This window comes from Gossypium raimondii, chromosome 12, assembly GCF_025698545.1.
Source record: "Gossypium raimondii isolate GPD5lz chromosome 12, ASM2569854v1, whole genome shotgun sequence".
In the NCBI taxonomy this organism is placed as follows: Eukaryota; Viridiplantae; Streptophyta; class Magnoliopsida; order Malvales; family Malvaceae; genus Gossypium; species Gossypium raimondii.
The window spans coordinates 55,396,345-55,417,085 of NC_068576.1; the positions used below are offsets into that span (position 1 = coordinate 55,396,345).

The window sequence follows — 20,741 nt, forward strand, 5'->3', positions numbered from 1 at the left end:
TAAACTTAACTAATCAAGGTTTATTAATTAAAAATTAATTTGTTTATCTTGTTTAAAAATAAGATGGATTTGAATTCCTAGATGAATATTTACAAGTATTCAAGAAGAAAATTCGAAGTTTGATACTAGAAATACAGACAAATATATGAAGAGAAAAAAGAAATTAATTTTGTTATAAATCAGAGATCTTTCTCCAATGCAATGTCAGGAAAGAACTTGCAGTAGCTATACTCATGCAGTTCAGACTGGCCGTAGAAATTCGAATCCCACCACTGGTGAATCCCGTGAGCTCGTTTAAAATCCGGAGACTTGCTCAAATTTACAGTCAGATAGGCAGAAGGAAGCAGATGCAGAGGTTCCGGATTGTTTTCCGGTGAAGTTGACAATGAACTCCCTATGGAATTCCATGTTGCAAACCTCTCGATTTTCCCGGCTCCGATCTCCTTCAACTTCTTCCTGTGTTCAAAATAGGCGATATAACCAGAGCATATTTTATCTGCAGGATTCACAAACAGGAATGGTATCCATTTAGAGAGTAAAATATATGGATCATCTTGTTGAGGCTTTTGATGTCGACCCTTTGTGGCAACGGCAACTCCAGCTTTAACTAAGCTGCTTGTAATGTGAATCCCGCGCTTCAGCTTTTCGTTCTTGATTATTTCTATCGGGGTAGAGAACGGTGGATTGAAGAAGTAAGCTTCGATGCTGTAACCTGTCTTAATCACATTCTTCCCTATAAGCAATGAAATAGCAGATCCGAGCGAATGACCAGTCAACCAAATATGTGAAGTACCGGCAACACCAATTATACTTTGCACAGCCTGCATTGCTAGCTGAAAACGATAGCTTTCATGAAGTTTATTTCGAACGCACATGAGATCCAACTTGAGATCAAGAGATATGGTGGCGGGTTTAATTATAGTGCCCCGAATTGCAATAACATAGCTCGGAGCATTTTGAGCTGAATGGCTGGAATTGGAAGTAAAAGACTTGTTTTCATAAATGGCACCAAAAATGGAGTTATCAACATCATCTACGAGAGGACGGATCAGTTGGAAATTGAAGAAATCCCACCAAGGTGACGCATGAGCTTGGGCACCTCGGCGATTCTCCTGGCGATCGCGTTCTTGAATGTACACTCCTTGGACCAAGCTTGCAGCAACCGATCTTCGATGATGAAAGTTATTCCTATCAAAGTAGTACAACAAATAACATCTCAAACATAGGTAAAAGTACCACGAAAGTCTTCATACTAAGAGTTGGATTGCATTTTACCCCTTTTATTAAAAAAATTGGGCAAATTGATTTCCGTATATTAGATTAAAAAACAAACCAGTCCTTCTGTTAAAAGTTTCATCTATTAAAAACTGATCTATGTATATCATGAAGTATATATAACACACCATGTGTAATTGTTTGATTATTTTATCAAATATGCTAGTTTTTATCAGTAGAAATTATTGAAAATTTTAACATAAATGACTAATTTACTCTTTAATTTAAAGTACCGGAACTAATTTGCTCATTCTTTTAAGTAGGAGGACAATTGCAATCTAATTTCTAGTACATGGAGCTCCATCATATTTTTACCCTCAAATATACTATCAAAACCCTTGAATTTAACAAGGAATCCATCCAAAAACATGCCAGCTGAGTATCATACAGGTTAAATTGCTACATACAAGTTTCACCGGTGATCCCAATTAATAAAAAAATCCAATTGGGGTTTACATTTTCAGGCATTATTGAGAAACCTTATGAATTAAAATGTCAATTGCTTGACAAATTTCCACGAATTTGATAAATTCCCACGTTACCAAGTTTATCAATTTCCCAATTGCCTTTGTATCTTGCAATGAATGTGAAAAAAAAAGAAGAAGGTATTTACCAGTCAATTGAAGTGAGATGTAAAGGTCCTGAGAGGTTGAAAATTTGTCTTTCAGATGCTGGTTTCCCTTCCATATATATCAAGAAGAGAAAATAAATTGCTACATACAATTAAAAAAACGAAGATTCCCACGGTTAATTTAGTAATGGAGACATTAATTTAAGTACCCCCAAAAAAATTCTCTTGGAAAAAGAAAGAAGATCAAATCAAATCACAAATACCCAATCCTTTTTGTTTCTTTTTCTGGGAAAGATAATCCAAGAAAGAACCCAAAAAAGAAAAGGAACAAGAAAACCCGTACTTGGAAAAAGAAAATGGAAATCATTGAATTACCAAGATTTAATATTGAAATTCAAGAAATTGAAGGGAAATCAATTTACCTTAAAATCAAATCAGCGAAGAACGATTCCAATTTCACCTTTTTTCACTTTTCTTTTTGCCAATCTTTCTATATTTTCCGTCTAGAAAATACAGAGTTGACGTGGGGGGAGCACTATTTTTAACAGTATATATGAATACAGCCATACAAGTTGCCAAAGTTTCCCTTTATTCCTTTTTTTTATTATTATTGTTAAAAACAAAAAAACAAAAATTATAAGTTATGTTAAATTGTTTGTATTAGTTATTTAATAGTATCAATTACACTAAAATTTATTAAACTATTAGTAAATTTTCGTTTTAGTTACTCAACTTTAAAAAGGTTAGAAAATGATTATTGAAAGTTTTCATTTAAGTCACTAAAGTATTCAAAAAAATTTATTTATATCACTAGGCTATTAAGTTTTCTTTTAAGTTCGGCTAGCGAGTTCTAAATGACGATTTAATGATCAGTAAAGTGAATCAATACCGATTGATAAGTAGAAGAACAAATCTGAAGCCTAATTTGGTTTGACGACCAGTATCGAAGATTGGAGAAGAAAATTGTTTGGATTTTAGTTCGTAGATTCATGATGTTTAAAACTATTTAATGAAGAAAAAAACTAAACAATAGAAAAGAAAGGGAATGAGAGCTTCTAATTAGTGTAAGAGAAGCGAACAGTAGGTTATACAACAATGATTTGAATAGTTTGGTGGTCATTTTGTAACTTTCTGAAGTTAAGTGACCAAAATATAAACTTACTAATAGTTTACTGATATTAGTTAGTTTACCCAAAAATATGAAAAGTTCAAAAGAAGGACGTTCCAGCAAATATCCTAAAAAGAAACTTGGAAATAAAGATTCTACCCCGCCCTTTTTGTTACAAAACTTCAGTTATTAACCGAACAAAGAAACAACAGCTATGCCGCAGTAAGTTTCATAGTTATAATGGCAATGATCCTCGAGTTCCGATCGAGAAAGCCGTCAGCTTCTTTGTCGCCTCCTAAACCGGTCAACTTTAGCGCCAACTTGGATCTGTCGAACCTTGTTGAATTTTTGGAGAAGGTTTTCGATTTTATTGCAAAAGAGATTGATTTTCTAGGAAGAAAAAACACTGATAAGGAGATCACGGCCATTGTTAGAGTTGCTAAGGAAAAGAACAAGAAGAAGACTGAAGAGGAAGTTAAGGTTTTTGTTTTCTTTTTCAATTTTAATACCTTTATTGCTAATTTATTTATCATAAGGCTTAGCTAGAGTCCCTCGAAAGTATCATACCATCTGTTGGACAAAACACATTAGCGAATACGTAAACCAATAACAACCGTAACAATAAGTTGAAAACGAAAGGAATAATAGAGATTTACTAAATGTTGAGACCTATTTAACACAGTTTCCTCAAAACAATAGCAATTTGTTGTTGAAAACGACAAGAAGAATAGAGATTTACTAAACGTTGAGACATATTTAACATAGTTTCCTCAAAATAGTAGCACTATGTGTAACACCCCCTAACCATTATCCTTCGCCGGAACAGGGTTACTGTAACACCCCTTACCCGAGACCGTTTCCGGAGTCGAGCACGAGGCATTACTTAACTTATCTTACTAATTCGGAGCATAAAAATTTACTTTTGCAAATTATTTTCACTATTTACAGCAAAGCTGTCCAATTGCGCAGCAGTCACTAAATTAATTATAACTTGAGCTACGGAACTCAAAATTTAACTCTGTAAATTTTCCTTGAAACTAGACTCATATATCTTCCTACTATAAAATTTTTAGAATTTTTGGTTCAGCCAATTAGTACATTTTATTAGTTAAAGTCTCCCCTGTTTCACCATTCGACTATTCTGACCTCTTGTTACTAAAAATAACTTTTCTTGTTATAGGATTTTCATATGCTATTCCCACTTGTTCCTACAGAAAAAAGACTCATTAAGGAATCTAAGCATGTAAATTTCAACTCATAAACATTTTTTTACAATTTGTAATTATTTTCTAAACTCAGAACAGGGGACTCCAAAAACAGTTCTGACCCTATCTTACTAAAATTCACATATCTTAAAATATAAATTTCCTTTTGCTACACTGTTATTTTTCCATGAAAATAGACTCAACAAGCTTTAATTCCATATATCATTCATCCTCTAATTCATTTTATACCATCCTAGGTGATTTTTCAAAGTCACGTCACAGTGCTGTCTGAATTCTGTTTCTTTGCAAAATTTTACCCTTTTATGATTTCCATTCATAGTTTATCACCTAAATTTTTTTAACAACAAACACTTCCATACTTAACCATTTTAGCAACCATTCATCATCAAATACTTACACATCATTCTTTAGCTAGATCATAAATACAAACATTTAGAATAACTAAATCCCTATACATGCCATAACTCAAACGTGTTTCGACATAAAATACCGAGCAGTTGTGGTTGATAGTGTGGACGATCTCCGACTTCTTTAGGATCCTTGAAGTAGCCTTGTAATACTATAAGAGAAAGAGAAATAAAAGACGTAAGCATAAAGCTTAGTAAGTTTACTAGCAAATAAATAACAATATTTAACTTAAATAATTAAACTCAATGTCTATATCTCTAGTTTACTCTTTAGTTAATCTCATACTAGTTCTCTTACTTGTTTACTTAGAATACTTGTGTGCATAACTTACTCAATCTTTGCTGCATCGTTGAACATCAATTGATAGTATAATAAGTTCTTAAGTCTTACAACTTACCGAGCTTGCCATTTATGCTTTAAACCGAACTTTCATGAACATGATTCGCTTACAAGCCCGTTGAGCTACATTGGAATAATAAGGATACTCGGGTCTCTTCGATAATAACATGCCAAAGCCATGTCCCGACATGGTCTTACATGGGATGTTCTCGTGATGGTGCCCATGCCATGTCCCGACATGGTCTTATAGGGACCTCTCATCTCGATGCCAACGCCATGTCCTGACATGGTCTTACATGGGACCTCTCGTCTCGGTGCCCATGCCATGTCCCGCACATGGTCTTACTGAGGGACCTCTCATGATCTTAAGGATGCCAATGCCATGTCCCGCACATGGTCTTACATGGGATCTCTTTACCCAAATGTCATGACATTCGTATCCAAGACCATCCTTATGTATCAACGGGACTTTTAAATTTTAATTCTCTATCATTTCATGCTTGGATCATCATCAAATAAATTCATAAAATAAATTCATAATTGCTGGAAATTAACAGCATTAATAATAAATATTGAAATATTGCATTTATTTACCGTAAACTTACCTCGGTACCAATTATAGCCAAATTCACCAACTTAGTCTTCAACTTTATTCTTCCCTTTGTCTAACCTCGAGTTTCGTACTTCTTGATCTAAAATAGTAAATTTAACTTATTTAATAATCACATTCATCAAAACAGCCCTCGACTCTAACTTTTTCAAAATTACAATTTTGCCCCTAAACTTTTACATAATTACATTTTTGCCCTAAGGCTCGGAAATTAAACTTCATCTCTTATTATTATGTTTTATAACATTCTGAACATTTTTCCCTTCTATGGCAACGTCAAATTCCCACTCTAACATGTACTTATGAACATTAGGTATTTTTACCGATTATGTCGTTTTACTCGTTTTCACTTAAAATCGCTTAGCAAAAGTTGTTTAACATAATTTCTAGCTTCATATTATATCATAAAACATCAAAATAAACACTTTTTACCTATGGGTATTTTTCCAAATATAAACCCTAGGTTAAATTATTGCTAGAATAAGCTAAATTAAGCTACCGGGATCTCAAAAACGTAAAGAACATTAAAAACGGGGCTTGGGATCACTTACTATGGAGCTTGGAAGCTTGAAAACCCTAACTATGGCTTCCCCCCTTGCTGATTTCGTCCTAATGAAGAAGATGAGCATAATTTGCCATCTTTTTCCCTTTTAATTCATTTTAATTACTAGATTACCAAATTGCCCCTAACTTAAAAATTTTCTATTTCACTTATCTCATGTCCATTTTTGTCTACCAAGTTACCAATGGTATAATTACCATATAAGGACCTCCAATTTAAAGTTTCATAACAATTGGACACCTCTAACATGTAGAACTCAACTTTTGCACTTTTTACAATTTAGTCCTTTTGGCTAAATTTTGTGCCCAAACGTCGAAATTTTCGAACGAAATTTTCACGAAATCATTTTGTGAAATTGTAGACCATAAAAATATAAGAAAAATAAAATTTTTCTCATCGGATTTGTGGTCCCGAAACCACTGTTCCGATAACCTCAAATTTGGGCCATTACAGTTACGGAGCATTACTAGACTTTTCAGATCAAATATGAACATTATATAATCATCTAGCATACACATCATAATTTAATCATATTGTCCCTGTAACACCCCAAACCCGGCCTAAACGTTATGGCCGAATCTAGCGATGTCATATTGTAACACCCTTACTCGTATTCGACGCCCGAATAGGGTACGAGGCATTACCAAAACACATACATTTATAAACATATTAAACTGAGTTATAAAATTTCATACAGATTAAAACTTTCAAATTATTATCTTCGAATTGCTAATTAGGGCTTACAATGCCCAATATATATACTCATTCGATCCAAGCCTTATAGTTATCACCATTTGTTCATTTCCTAGCCATATATGAACTTATAATCCTTCACTTTCTCGTCATATGAATTTATCAATTATTACTTGCTTCTCGTGAGTACCTGAATTGATCCGTATCATTTTATATTCTCGTATCGTCATATTTTTCTTATTAAACCATTGTAATATATTAAATATTCAATATCTTGTAAAGATTCGCTAATCTATCCCATATACTTTCACACGATTAATTCACAATTCACAAGTCTTATCATTTCAAAGCTTATAAGACACATGTACATATCTATACTAACTCGTATGAGTCTCATACTCATTCATATGCTCAATAAATAAATCATTTTAACATCGAAGAAATCCACATTATGTCGAAACAATACTAATAACAATCATAAATCTTTTCATATTAAATCTTAAAATATCATTTCATAAATATGTAATTCACTAACACATATTGCCATATACAATATCCAATTGGTGAAATCACTTAATTGAATTCAACTTCAACAATCACAATAAATCTATCACTTGAGTGCGAATCCATGTAACACTTACCAACTTTGTCAAATTAGTGAACGTCTTACGGAATTGAGTACTTTATTTTCTCGATGCCATAGTCCAACTATGGTCTTACACGTAATCACATAACATATACCGATGCCATAGCCTAGCTATGGTCTTACACGGAATTACATATCACTTATTGCCATGGTCCATCCATGGTATTTTCCGTCAATTCGTCTTTATCACTGAAAGAAAGTATTCAACCCTGCGTTCTACTCAATTTGAACTTTCTTTCCAATTTATCTATCTTTCTCAACAATCATAATTCAACCATGAATATATATATATATAGAATAATACATTATGTCATGCATAATACTAACAAATAATTGTTTGGTTTCATCCATATGAATTTACAATTCAATTCATGATAACTAATTGAAATGAAACATTATGTCATTTCTAATTCAACGTTTATCAAATATAATCGGCATATGACCAATTTATATACAAACCATTCATATATTTTATTTTTCCTCCTCCTCCTCTCCATTCCACATCCTTAATGTACATAACACTCTTATAAATAACAATTTCAATAATTTTCCTATTCACTCACATGTATATTCAAAGCTGTCTATCCGAGTCAGAGTCACTAAATTATTTTTATTCAAAGCTTCAGAGCTCCAAATTAAGATCTGTTAATTTTTCCCTGAAACTAGATTCACATATTTTCTTACCATAAAACTTTTAGAATTTTTTGGCTTAGCCAATAAGTACAGTTTATTCTTTAAAGTTCCCCTGTTTCACTGCTCGACAGTCCTGACCTCTCTTCACTAAAAATTAATTATCTCATTGTACGAAATTCAGATGGTACTTACATTTATTTCACATGAAAATAGACTCATCCAGGGTTCTAAACATATAAAGTTTAGCCCATAATTATTTTTTTACAATTTTTAACAATTTTCCAAAGTCAGAACAGGGGATTCCAAACTCATTCTGACACTGTATCACTAAACTTAAAATATCTCAAAATATATAAGTCTTTTGCTTTCTCTACTTATTTTATTTAAAAATAGACTCATTAAGCTTTCATTTTATATCTTATTTACTCTCTAATTCGATTTCCACCATTTTTTGTGATTTTTCAAAGTCACACAACTGTTTCTGTCCAAAACTGTTTTGTTGCTAATTCTACTATTTCATAATTTCACTTTTTCACTTTCGATCACTATTCAATTTAATTCCACACATATATTCATCATTCAATTACACTTAATTGTTACATGATCTCATGTATTTTCACTTAGTCAATTTCCTATTGAACACTCGGAATGTACACGGATACGTAGAGAATTAGCACATAAGTGGCACACTGATATGTAGCCGAAGCTACCACTGATATGTAGCCGTAGCTACCATTGAAATGTAGCCGAAGCTACCACTGATACGTAGCTATAGCTAGCACTAAAATGTAGCCGAAGCTACCACTGATATGTAGCCATAGCTACCACTGAAATATAGCCGAAGCTACCACTGATCAATAACACTGGAAATGCCCACGGCCTGTTCACACAAGCTATCAGGTGTCTGCAACACATGCTAGATCACCCAGCACCCGGGACTCACTGTAACACTATAACACTGGTCTCTCGTGACATGTCACTTGTATCCACTTCTATTCCTAAGTTCAACCGGGAATTTACACTTAACACTTTATTTTAAACGCTTTATCACTTGAATAATTCATGAACAATTTTCCTTCCACATTCAATATTAATTCAAATATCAAATATAATTCACAATTTATAAAAATATATTGCTATTATTTACACATAACTTACTTTAGTGCAACAATATAAAAAATTAGCAATTTAGTCTTTAATCTTTTCTTTTCTCCGATCAAGATCGATTCCACTTCTTTCTTGATCTATAATAACACATTTGGCTTATTTAATACTCACATTTATCAAAACAGTCCTTGAATCAAACTTTTGCAAAATTACAATTTTACCCCTAAACTTTTGCATATTTACACTTTTGCCTCAAAGCTCGTAAATTATACTTCATCCCTTATTCTTATGTATTATGACATGCTGAAATTTTTTCCCTTCTATGGAAACATCGAATTCTCACTGTAACACTTACTTATGAACATTAAGTATTTTTACCGATTATGTCGTTTTACTCGCTTTCACTTAAAATCGCTTAGCAAATGTTGTTTAACATAATTGCAAGCTTCATATTCTACCATAAAACATCAAAATAAACACATTTCACCTATGGTTATTTTTCCAAATATAAACCCTAGGTTAAATTATTGTTAGAATAAGCTAAATCAAGTTATCGAGGCTCAAAAAACGTAAAAAAAACATTAAAAATGGGGCTTGGATGCACTTACTATGAGGCTTGGAAGCTTGAAAAACCCTAGCCATGTAAAATTTGGCGATAGCTTGAAGATGGACAAGAATTTGGCTTGTTTTGTCTTTTTAATTCATTTTAATTACCAAATTACCAAAAAGCCCTTCATTTAAAAAATATCTTATTTCACTTATCTCATGTCCATTTTTCCTAAAAATTTAACCAATGGTATAATTGTCATTTAAGTACCTCCAATTTAAAATTTAATAACAATTTGACACCCCTAACATGTAGAACTCAACTTTTGCACTTTTTACAATTTAGTCCTTTTGACTAAATTGAGTGCCCAAACGTCGAAATTTTCACCAAATCATTTTGTAAAATTGTAGACCATAAAAATATAATAAAATAAATTTTTTTCCTCATTAGGTCCAAAATTGGGCCGTTACAGTCCCTTTTATGTGCCCCCGAGGCCCAAAATATGTGTTAGAAACAAATCAGGACTAAATCAGGTACTCCAAGAATTTTTTGCAAAATTCCAAAAATTTTCCTAGGTGCAGGGGACACACGCCCATGTGTTAGCCGTGTGTCTCACACGGTCCAGTCACACGCCTGTGTGTCTGGTTGTGTGGACTCAAAATGAACCTTAAACATCAAGTTTACTCTTCCCTGCAACCTTGAACACCAAGCGACTCAAAAACCAATCGTTCAATCACTTTAAAACACAATTTAATACCTTTAAAACATGTCAAAACAATCATCCTAGTTTCCTAACCAGTGTACCCTCATAAGTACTTCACATATATTATCAAAACAATCAAATAAAACACCATTTAAGCCAATTCTAAATTCATACCAATTTCAACCCAATTTTGCCTATAACACTCTCATTTATGCATCAACTTAAAAATTCCATATTAAACCTCAACTTAACACGTATAATCATGTATATAAGCAACCAATATCATCTTACAACATCATTTACATTCACTTCCCAAAATGACAAGCATAAGACATCCTAGGTACATGCCGACACAAAAAGAAATATATATCATCGCGTTTTGAGTTCGGGATTGTTGATGGATGCAGAATCAGCAATCTGACTTTAACCTAACCTGCGCACGGAAAACAAACCGTACGCTAAGTATAAACTCAGTGGTATTTCTATAATCCGAATTGTTAAAAGTAAAATAATATAACATACAATAACTATAGTCATACAATTAAAATAATATAACATACAATAACTATAGTCATACAATTATTCAATTCATAAATGAGGTATTTATAACACATTCAATTTTTATCATTTGCTATCCCAGATAGCTTTTCACAATATGAACACAAATAATTTGAACAACAATATTGTTCATTCATATTCAATTCATAAATACACAAATCATGTGTCTCTAACCATATTTCAAATCACCACTCAATATCAATCATAACACTATTTTATTCAATAACCCCTATTAACCTGACGCAGACTCGGACGGGTACACGGATCCAACCAAAACGTACCAGTTTGGCACCTAGTGCCTCATCGAATAATTCGAAGCAATAAGTTGACACCCAGTGTCTCATCGGCCATACCGAAGTAAATTGGTACCCAGTACCTCATCGAATTTATCTGAAGTAATAAATTGACACCCAGTGTCTCATCGACTCGAAGTCAAAGTATCCCTGAACTCTTCCAATCTTATGGCATGACATATATATTCGACTCAGCCCGATACAGTTAATAGGGTTTCAATTCACTTTTCTAATGCCACAATTATCCAATACTCAATTATCACATAAATCACAATTTCACATACATTAAATTCAATATAAAAAATGCTAACACTTACCTTATTTACTTACCATGAACATTTAAATCGAAATACAACAATTAATAATTAAATTCGGATTATAGAAATACAAATCAGAATTTTCGAGCTACTCCTCGTCAACTTTATCGTTTCCTTTCTTAGTCTACGTTTCCGGTACAGCGTTAGCTACGGAAATTAAAACAATTAAAATTCATCAATACAATACAATTTCACATTGAGTATTTCAATTTTTATTCAACTTTTGTCTAAATTTCAATTTAGTCCCTAAACCGAGACTAACTTTATTTTTTGAAAACTAATTCCATATTTTCATTCAATTTCCACTTTAGACTAAATTCAACTCTCTAATTTCACTCAAATCCCTAAATTTCAAAATTTTTACAATTTAGTCCATAATACTCAAAACTTATAATTTATTTTACAATTCAATCCTTTTTCATTTCTAACTTAAAATTCTATCAATTTAATCCCAAATACTTAAATTATTCAACATGAACAACATCTAAAAATTCTATATTTTCTAAAATTTCAACATAGGTTAAGTTATATTTAATACTAGGATTCTAAAACATAAAAATTACAAGAAGAGAGACTAAATTGACTTACCAATTAAGCTTTGAACCCTTGAAAACCCTAATTTTTCTCATTTTTCTTTCTCTCTTTTCTTCACTGTTTGTTCTACTGTTCTTCTTTCTCTATTATTTTATTTCATTTATTTTATGTTTTAATTATTATGACAATATAATATAATAATATAATAATATTTACTTAAATAATAAGTAAGTAATAATTGTTATAAATGTATGTATTTAAATGTTACACATGTCATTACCAATACCACACACTTGTTAATTTGAGGTTTAATTGCTTATTTAGTCCCTTCGTTTTTCTCTAATCTATAATTTAACTTTCTCCTTATATGCAATATAGTCCTTACACCTAATTACTCTTAAATTAAGCAAATTCACCTAATCAAAATCTCAAATTATCCACACAACTAACTTCGTAAATATTTAATATTATTAAATATTTACGAATTCGTTTTCCAAAACCAGATACCCGAAAATACACTTTTTGATATCGGTGACTATCGGGTCGTTACACTATGTCTGTTGAGGAAAAATAATTTTGTATTGGGCTAAAATATCCACAGGCCCGTTTTGTGCCCAATCGGTCCAAACATTTCGCGTCGCCTACGTTATAGAGGTACACCCTAACCCCGACGAGTTTGGACCTACGCCCCCTACACGCAAAGCAAGATTCCAAGCTTAGTCATTCAATAATCTTTTAAGAGGGTTCCCATATATAAACACATTTCATACTTGGTATTTAACCAATGTGGAATCTAAGTTTTTCTTTTCCTCAACAAATATTTCCAAGTAGTTTACTTTGAGCATCAAATTTTCATTCATCACTCAACCATTTTGAGCATATGATATACTGTTGTAAAGGTCTCATAGAGTAGAATATGAAACCATGTAATACCCCGAAAACTACTACAGTAAAAAAGTAAAATAATATTCCTAATATAGTAAAATAAGGAAATAAAGTGATAAAAGGGTAATTTTGAGTAATTTTGAGTCATGTCAACATTTGGAAGTATATTATGACATATTAATTCAAGAAAGGATTAAATCGCAAAAGTGAGAAAAGTTTTGTTGTCTAAGAGTAAATACTCAAAATATGAGGGGCTAAAGTGTAAATATGAAAAAGTTGAAGGACCAATAGTGTGAATATTTTAAGGGTGGAATAATCTAGAAACTAAGGAAAATGGATGGTTAGGACCAAATTGAAAAGGTGAAGAATTTTGAGGGATTAAATTGTAATTTTACCAAATTGAGTGATGACTTAAGGATGGAATTTTCAAAGATCATAAAGGGCAAAATGGTCAATTAGAAGGAGAGAGAATTGTAGAAGGTAATGATGATGTTGGTGATATTTTTTAATTAATTAATTAGATAAATGTTATTTAATTAATATTTTATTAAGATTTTTAGTATTATTTTATTATTAAATGATTAATATAAAAGGGAGGAAAGATGAAGAGAATTCATCATCTTTCCATGCATTTCACGTTAGAAGAGAAGAGAAGAAAGAAAGTTTTGCTTTCTTTACAATTTGGTCCTCTCACCAAAAATTCACCATTTTCACTTAGAATTCAAATAAATTTCCATAGCCACCAAGAAAGAAAATTGATAAGGACTATGGGGAGTTAGAATATCAAGTTAGATTCAAGAAGTAGAAGCTGGAGGAGAGAGAAAATCAAGTTAAAGATTGAAATCAATAGCACAAGGTAAGAACATCAAGATTTCAACATATTTTTAAGTGTGATATTATTGAAAAAGCATGGAAATAATGTTATAGCAGAGTTTTATTATATAAGGTCTTATATTTTTATATATTAGTGAAGTAAAATAAAAGAAAGTGGTGGGAAATATTATAGAGAAAGGGAATATGGGTGTTATAAATTTAGTAATCAACATTTTGCACTAAAACAGTTTTGGACAACAAGAGAGGTTAACTTTGAAAAATAACCATAATTCATGGAAATCTAACTAGAGTATGAATAAAATATGGAATTAAATCTTATTTATTATAGTTTCTCATAAAAGAAACGTGTAAGTAATGGAATTGTAAATCATGAGATATAATAAGTTTTGTGAGACAATGTCAGAATGAATTCGGGTTCCCCTGTTTTGACTTGGAAAAATCATTAAAAATTGTAAAAAAATAATTATGGGTTATAATTTACATGTTTAAAATAATTAATGAGTCTAATTTCAATAGAAACAAACGGGGACATCATCTGAATTCTGTACAAAGAGATAATTAAATTTTAGTGAAGAGGGGTCGAAACTGTCAAATAGTGAAACAAGGGAAATTTAAAGAATAAACTGTACTCATTGGCTAAACTAAAAATTTTGAAAATTTTATGGTAAGAAGATGTGTGAGTCTAGTTTCAGAAAAAAATTTTGGATCTCAATTCAGAGTTCTTTAGCTTAAGATATAATTAATTTAGTGGCTATGACTCAAGTGAACAACTTGTTATGAGTAAATAAGTAAATAGTTGTATTATGTATATATTAAGGATGTGGAATGGAGTGGAGGAGGAGGAAAATATATGTGAATATTCAGCTAATATGAGTTTATTTTAAAATAGCTAATTTACATGTTTTAGGTTCCAGGACTAAATTGAATAAAAGTAAAATTTTAAAAGTAATTTTGTAAAATGTCAAAATGACCAAATTGCATGAAATGAATTGTTTTATTATTTAAATTAATAAATTGAATGAAATATTAATTTAGATCAAGATTGGGTGAAAATTCGAGAAAAATGAAAATTACCAAAATGTCCCTAAATTTTGGTATTTCTGCAATTTAGCCCGGTAAGTTCGTGTAACTTGAATTATATTCTTAAATGCTTGAAATATATTTTTTTGATGTGAATACGATTTGGATGTTTATTGTATGATAATTGATGAAGTATTGATATTCTTGATGAAAAGAGAAAATAAATCCCGGTTGAATGAAAGGAAAATTCGATGGATCTTTGAAAAGGAATTGATGGTAAAAAGGATCTAGCCCGGACGGATGATCCTATCCTGATATAGCCCTCCCAAAGAATATGTGGAAAATGGATTTAGCCCAGACGGGTAATCCGAATTAGGGTCTGAATTTAGCCCGGACTGGTAATTCAGATCCAAGCTCATTAGAGTAATTGTCATTGTAGGGGATTTAGCCTGGACTGGTAATCCCGCTGTTAGGATGAGGTTCGCGGGAATGTGCTCTCTGAAATGGAAATGTGCGCACACATGAATATGAATTGACGTGTCCGGATTTGTACACTAAAGTGTACCCCTGAAAAATCCATCGAAATTCTGAGAAATTCAACAAGATAAATATGGAAAATAACAAGAGAATGAAAATCATGGTATTGATGAGCTCATCAATCATGAAATATATTTTTAATACATGGAAATTATTGAACTAACTTGAGTGTTGAGTTTGTGCATGTTAAGGGAATAATGCATTGAATGACATGTATAAGTTAAATTGGCCAACGTTAGCTCATTAATGTTTTGATTTTGATTGGTTTTAAATATGAATGTTTGATGAAATGAAATGTCTGTAAATTAATTTGTAAACTTTGGTAATGCTATAACCCTATTCTGGCAATAGATACGGGTTAGGGGTGTTACAAACCATAATTTTATAATTTAACGCTCCACCTTTACCTATTGAGAATATGCCTCAAAGTTCCCATAAAATGCAATTTTTCCAACACCATCTTGAGATGTGTTTCAGAGAGATGAAGAGACTTGGTCATTAGTTAAGATTGACATGCTTATAGTCGAGACAATTTTTTTCCGGATGTGTTGTTATGTATTGGATCCCGAATCTTCAACAAGGTATTGGAAACGATTGCAGTGTATATACCACATTATATCTTAAGCAGATTTGAGTTGGGTTTAGAAGTGTTGGTGAGGAAACTCTACTGGATGGGTGGCCGTGCTTGGGACCGTACATGGTGTAACGATGCTATTGTTCCTCAAAAACACCTATTGTTATGATGCTTCCACCAACACTTGTACAAGACATAGGCATACTAACTACTAAGACCACAAATCAGTACAAGACATAGACACTTAATTTTACTTTATTAAAATTCATAATCTTTTGAAGTTTTCCACAACTTATTTGTTGTGAATGCAGTGATATACATCTCATCTAAAATCTGAACAACAAATATTCACCTTAAGAAATAAAAGAAAACACTATAACCTAGAGATGTTTGATGGGTGATTAAAATATACATTTATCTACAATTGATCATTTATATGTTTAAAAATAATAAAAAATATTTTATTTAAATATATAAAATTATATTTTTGTTATCTATAAACAATAAAGGACGTTTTAGTAAATAAAGATAAAAAAGAAGGACGATCTAGCAAATGTCACGATTAAGAAACTTGAAAAGAAAGATTCTGGAAGAAAGATTCTGGAAGTCTCGCTCGAATACCCGTATAAGTAATTAAACCCTGACGAAACTTCAAGACCCGACCAACGATTCAACTCTACGCCGCACTTTTGCCTGAGCCAGAGTAAGGTTTTTTCTTTTTTGTTATTGAATGGCAATAATCTCCGAGTTCCAAGAAGACGAGGTTAAAAAGCCCTCGCCTTCTTCGTCGCCGGCTTCTAAATCGCTGCTGTTTAGCGCCACTTTGGATCCGTCGAACCCTGTTTTGTTTTTGGAGAAAGTTTTCGATTTCATTGGGAAAGAGTGATTTTCTAGTGAAAGAGAACGCCGATAAGGAGATCGCGGCCATCGTGAGAGCGGCCAAGGAGAAGAGCAAGAAGAAGGCTGAAGAGGTGGCTCGGAAGGTGGAGACCAAGAATAGGGAAGTGAAGGAAGAGAAGGAGATAAAGAAAGAAGTTAAGAAGGAAGCAATGGAGGTCAATAAAAAGGAAGAGACTAGCTCTTGTTCGAGAGGTATATATATATTCCATTTTTTTCTGTTATTATTATCGTTTGTATTTTTTTTATTTGCATGCAAGGTTAATTGATGATGAAATTCGGGGAAAAGGAAAATTGGGGTTTGCTTTAGATTATGGCAAATGCTAAGGAAGATCTATTTGTTTAGGGATTTAAATTGTGTTTTTAGCATAGGTTGCTTGTGTTTGTGAACCTTAGAGTGAAAAATAGGCAACATACTTCTGTTCTGAATCAGAAGCTTTTGTGTATAGTACTAGTAAGTATGCTTGATTAAGTTTCTACAATTGAGCTAAATAGTCAGCTTGAGCTTTATACTTAGCTTCATCATGTTCCTAATGATGATTATTATGTAATGCTGATAAATGAAGTTAATTTGTTGTCCTTGCTGGGAGGGGTTTTTTAGCTGTTTGTTTTTTAGGGAATAAATGGAAATATGTATTAGGTGGATTTCTTTTGTTGACACATGTTTTGGATTATGGTGTATGCTGGCTAGGGGTGTAATCGAGCCGAGCCTGAATATTGCCAAGCTTGAGCTCAACTCAAAATTCAGAGTTATATACTCGGCTTGAGCTCAATCGAATATCTATTTTAAGCTTGATTTCAGCTTGAGATATAATGCGACTTGAGTTTGAGCTTGGTTAAGCTTGTTTACCAATTTTTGTACTCAAGCTTGGCTCGATGATTAAGCTTAGGGTTAACCAGTGTCTCATGTACACCCCTAATGCTGATAGCTTGGGTTGAATAAGCTCAATGTTATTTTGTTGTAAAGCAGGGCTTGGTTTACTTGTCCCTGAGCATGGGATCAACTTGAAACTTCTTGAAAACTTTCGGAAATGTGGTAGTAAAAGATTTCAGTTAAAAGGTAATGTTTTGAAATTGAAGGGGTTGAAGATCAGGTGTTGTACTTGGTTGAATGGCACACTGAACTAGTGTTAAATTCTTCTGATTTTGGTTGTTTTAGATTATTCTATAGCTACTTCACATGTTGATTGCATTTGGTAGATGTTTTGGGCCATTTACATGTGCATTCTCCGAATTGGGGCTAATGGCAAGTGTAATGGTATTATTTGATTGTACGTTATTGTGTATATTAATTTTAGGGTAAACTACATTAGTAGTCACTCAACTATTAGTAAATTTCTTTTTCTGGTTCTCTAACTATGAAAAGTTACAAAATGGTCACTCAAGTATTCAATTGTCTTTTTTGGTAACCCAACTATCTTGGATTTTTAGGTGTTTTCATTTTTATGTTAGCTCGATGGTGACCAAAAAAGACAAATTTGAATAGTTGGGTGACCATTTTGTAACTTTTCATTGTTGGATGACCAAAAACGAAATTTACATAGTTGGGTGACGACTAGTGTTGTTAACCCTTAATTTTATATCAGTTGACTAGGAAAGGATATGTATTGTGTTGGAATGCTGGCTAAAAAGCTACTCATTGTTATGTGCATTTGTTCTTTTTCATTGGTTAGTGGGGATGGGGGTTTTGTAGTTGTGTCATAATGCCTGTTGGGTTAACTTGTGATTAAGTATTGCATGGCAGATTTTTTAATTTGATACTGCTAGATGCATTTGATCGTGAAACTCAAAGAGTAGTTAGACTACTAACTTTAATTCATCTTTCTAAATGCTTGGATAGTTCCAAACAAGGGCAATGGTCTTGATCTGGAGAATTACTCTTGGACACAGTCCTTGCATGAGGTTACTGTTAACGTTCCAGTTCCAAGTGGAACAAGATCAAAGTTGGTTGCGTGTGAGATAAAGAAAAACCATCTAAAAGTGGGACTCAAGGGCCAGCCTCCTATTATTGATGTAAGTTAATTCATATGATGTTCAAACAATTCCCAGTTGGTTTACATTGGAGTAACTTATATTTCTTTATATTTTTAGGGGGAGCTTTTCCAAGCTGTCAAACCTGATGATTGTTACTGGAGCATCGGTATGTTAACTCAAATGTAATGACACAAATACTGATGATTGTTCCTAGTTGAATTTGATATTGCATTTCAGTCTTTTTAGATGTAAATTTCACCTGGTGTTTCCTTTGTTTCTTGGACTCTTGTAGTATCTCTGTATTGTTGATCAATTATTTATGCATGATCTAGTTATTTTAGGATATGAATGACTATAATTGATAAGATTGTTCTAGTTCTTTGGACAATTTGCTGTGATTGTGATCTCCGATTTCCATTTGAGTCTATCAATTTTATGGAAATTAACTTCGTTTGATGCTAAAACATATGCTTTTGTTGGTAATCTAAAATCTCCCCATGCTTTTGTAGAGGATAACCGATCAATCTCAATCCTTTTGACTAAGCACAACCAAATGGAGTGGTGGAAATCATTGGTAAAAGGAGACCCTGAAATTGACACTCAGAAAGTTGAACCAGAGAACAGCAAACTATCCGACTTGGATCCAGAAACACGACAAACTGTAGAGAAGATGATGGTAAGCAGTTCTAACCTTATTATATTTTTGCTTCTAGCTAGTTTCTATCTGCCACAATATCTCTTTTTCTAGTCTTATTTTTAGTACGGGGTGAAGTTCAAAACCATATATTAATTTTAGTCCACCGTGCAATGTTATAAGTAAACTTTAATTCTGTGCAATTTTATACTTGAAGTGTTGATTTAATTCAATTTTGACAAACCATTAACAACATTAATGATATAACATTGTTATTATTATATGTCTACAAATTGCATACACAAATAATAATACTTATCCAATATAAAAATAAATTGAATTAAAATCAAAGTTTGTATATATATTTAAATCACAATTGAATTTTCATGTGTAGAATTGCATCGTTTTGATATTTATCTCTATTGGCACTAGGTTTATACATTTATCATAATTGGGGTACTTGTTCTCCCATGCAGTTTGACCAAAGACAGAAGGCCATGGGCCTTCCAACCAGTGATGAACTTCAGAAACAAGAAATCCTAAAGAAATTCATGTCTGAGGTAACTATTCACTGACCTAACTGCATGCGTGCATACATATTGCCTTCCCCTCGTCTATCATTTCCCAATCTCTGTTGGAGTTTCAGCTGGTGAATTTTGTCAATTCTTTTTACTGGTTTGTTGCAGCATCCTGAGATGGATTTTTCAAAAGCAAAGCTGATGTAAATGGCAGTGAACCATACAAATCCTATATCTTTCTACTTTCACGGATTGTACAAGTCTTCCTGCATTTTTCCTATGAACATGTTTAAGGAATGGTTTTGAGTTGGTAAGGAATATTTTTGCAATATCAACATTTGTAAGACTCTTGTATATTAATTTAAGCTTTTATCTTCTTCAATTCTTCAAATATTACCTCCCCTCAGTGCATTAACAACTGAAGGTAACACTGATTGCATTCTCTCACTAAATAAACTATTGGTGGCTTAATGCTTTTGAATTTTCTGCTGTTCTAAAGAGAAATTTAATTATTTAATGGGATTTTTTGTTTGTACACGATGAACAGCCTAGGAAAAAAACAATGAAACAAATATCGAATTCACCTTAACCGCTTATTTAAATTAAATTAATGGTGGTTTTGGCCTAATTGGACCGTTTTTTCCCATGCATCACAATCAATCAACTTCTACTGTGTCCTAACAAGTATAGGTTAAAACCTTAAATTATAAGAAAATCCAGCACTGAGATGTTGACTGT

The 20,741-nt window shown here is 32.4% G+C and overlaps 2 protein-coding genes and 1 long non-coding RNA gene across 3 annotated transcripts; 1 reads left to right on the forward strand and 2 right to left on the reverse strand.

The window, feature by feature from the left end:
- LOC105765452 (GDSL esterase/lipase At4g10955) lies at positions 1-2,395 on the reverse strand. The gene is made up of 3 exons (XM_012584550.2): positions 2,269-2,395; positions 1,889-1,988; positions 1-1,188 (listed from the first exon to the last, which is right to left on the reverse strand). Exons 2-3 carry the CDS (start codon positions 1,960-1,962, stop codon positions 180-182), a joined length of 1,083 nt encoding a protein of 360 aa, XP_012440004.1. The 5' UTR covers positions 1,963-1,988; positions 2,269-2,395; the 3' UTR covers positions 1-179.
- Positions 2,396-4,628: 2,233 nt separating this feature from the next.
- Positions 4,629-6,320, reverse strand: LOC128035572 (uncharacterized). Its single transcript, XR_008192040.1, has 3 exons — positions 6,089-6,320; positions 5,533-5,619; positions 4,629-4,739 (listed from the first exon to the last, which is right to left on the reverse strand). It is a non-coding gene; the product is annotated as an uncharacterized LOC128035572 (long non-coding RNA).
- Positions 6,321-16,598: 10,278 nt separating this feature from the next.
- LOC105765453 (protein BOBBER 1) lies at positions 16,599-20,394 on the forward strand. Its single transcript, XM_012584551.2, is given in 7 exon segments — positions 16,599-16,862; positions 16,864-17,072; positions 18,718-18,890; positions 18,969-19,017; positions 19,361-19,527; positions 19,962-20,045; positions 20,172-20,394. Coding segments are annotated over 7 exon segments (873 nt in total). The 5' UTR covers positions 16,599-16,710; the 3' UTR covers positions 20,211-20,394.
- The last annotated feature ends 347 nt before the right edge of the window (positions 20,395-20,741 follow it).

Coding starts and splice junctions, on each gene's coding strand:
- LOC105765452 (XM_012584550.2), bottom strand. CDS start 1,962: ATGGAAGGGAAACCAGCATCTGAAAGACAAATTTTCAACCTCTCAGGA. Junction 1,189..1,888: donor CATCTCACTTCAATTGACTG/GTAAATACCTTC, acceptor CTACTTTGATAG/GAATAACTTTCATCATCGAA.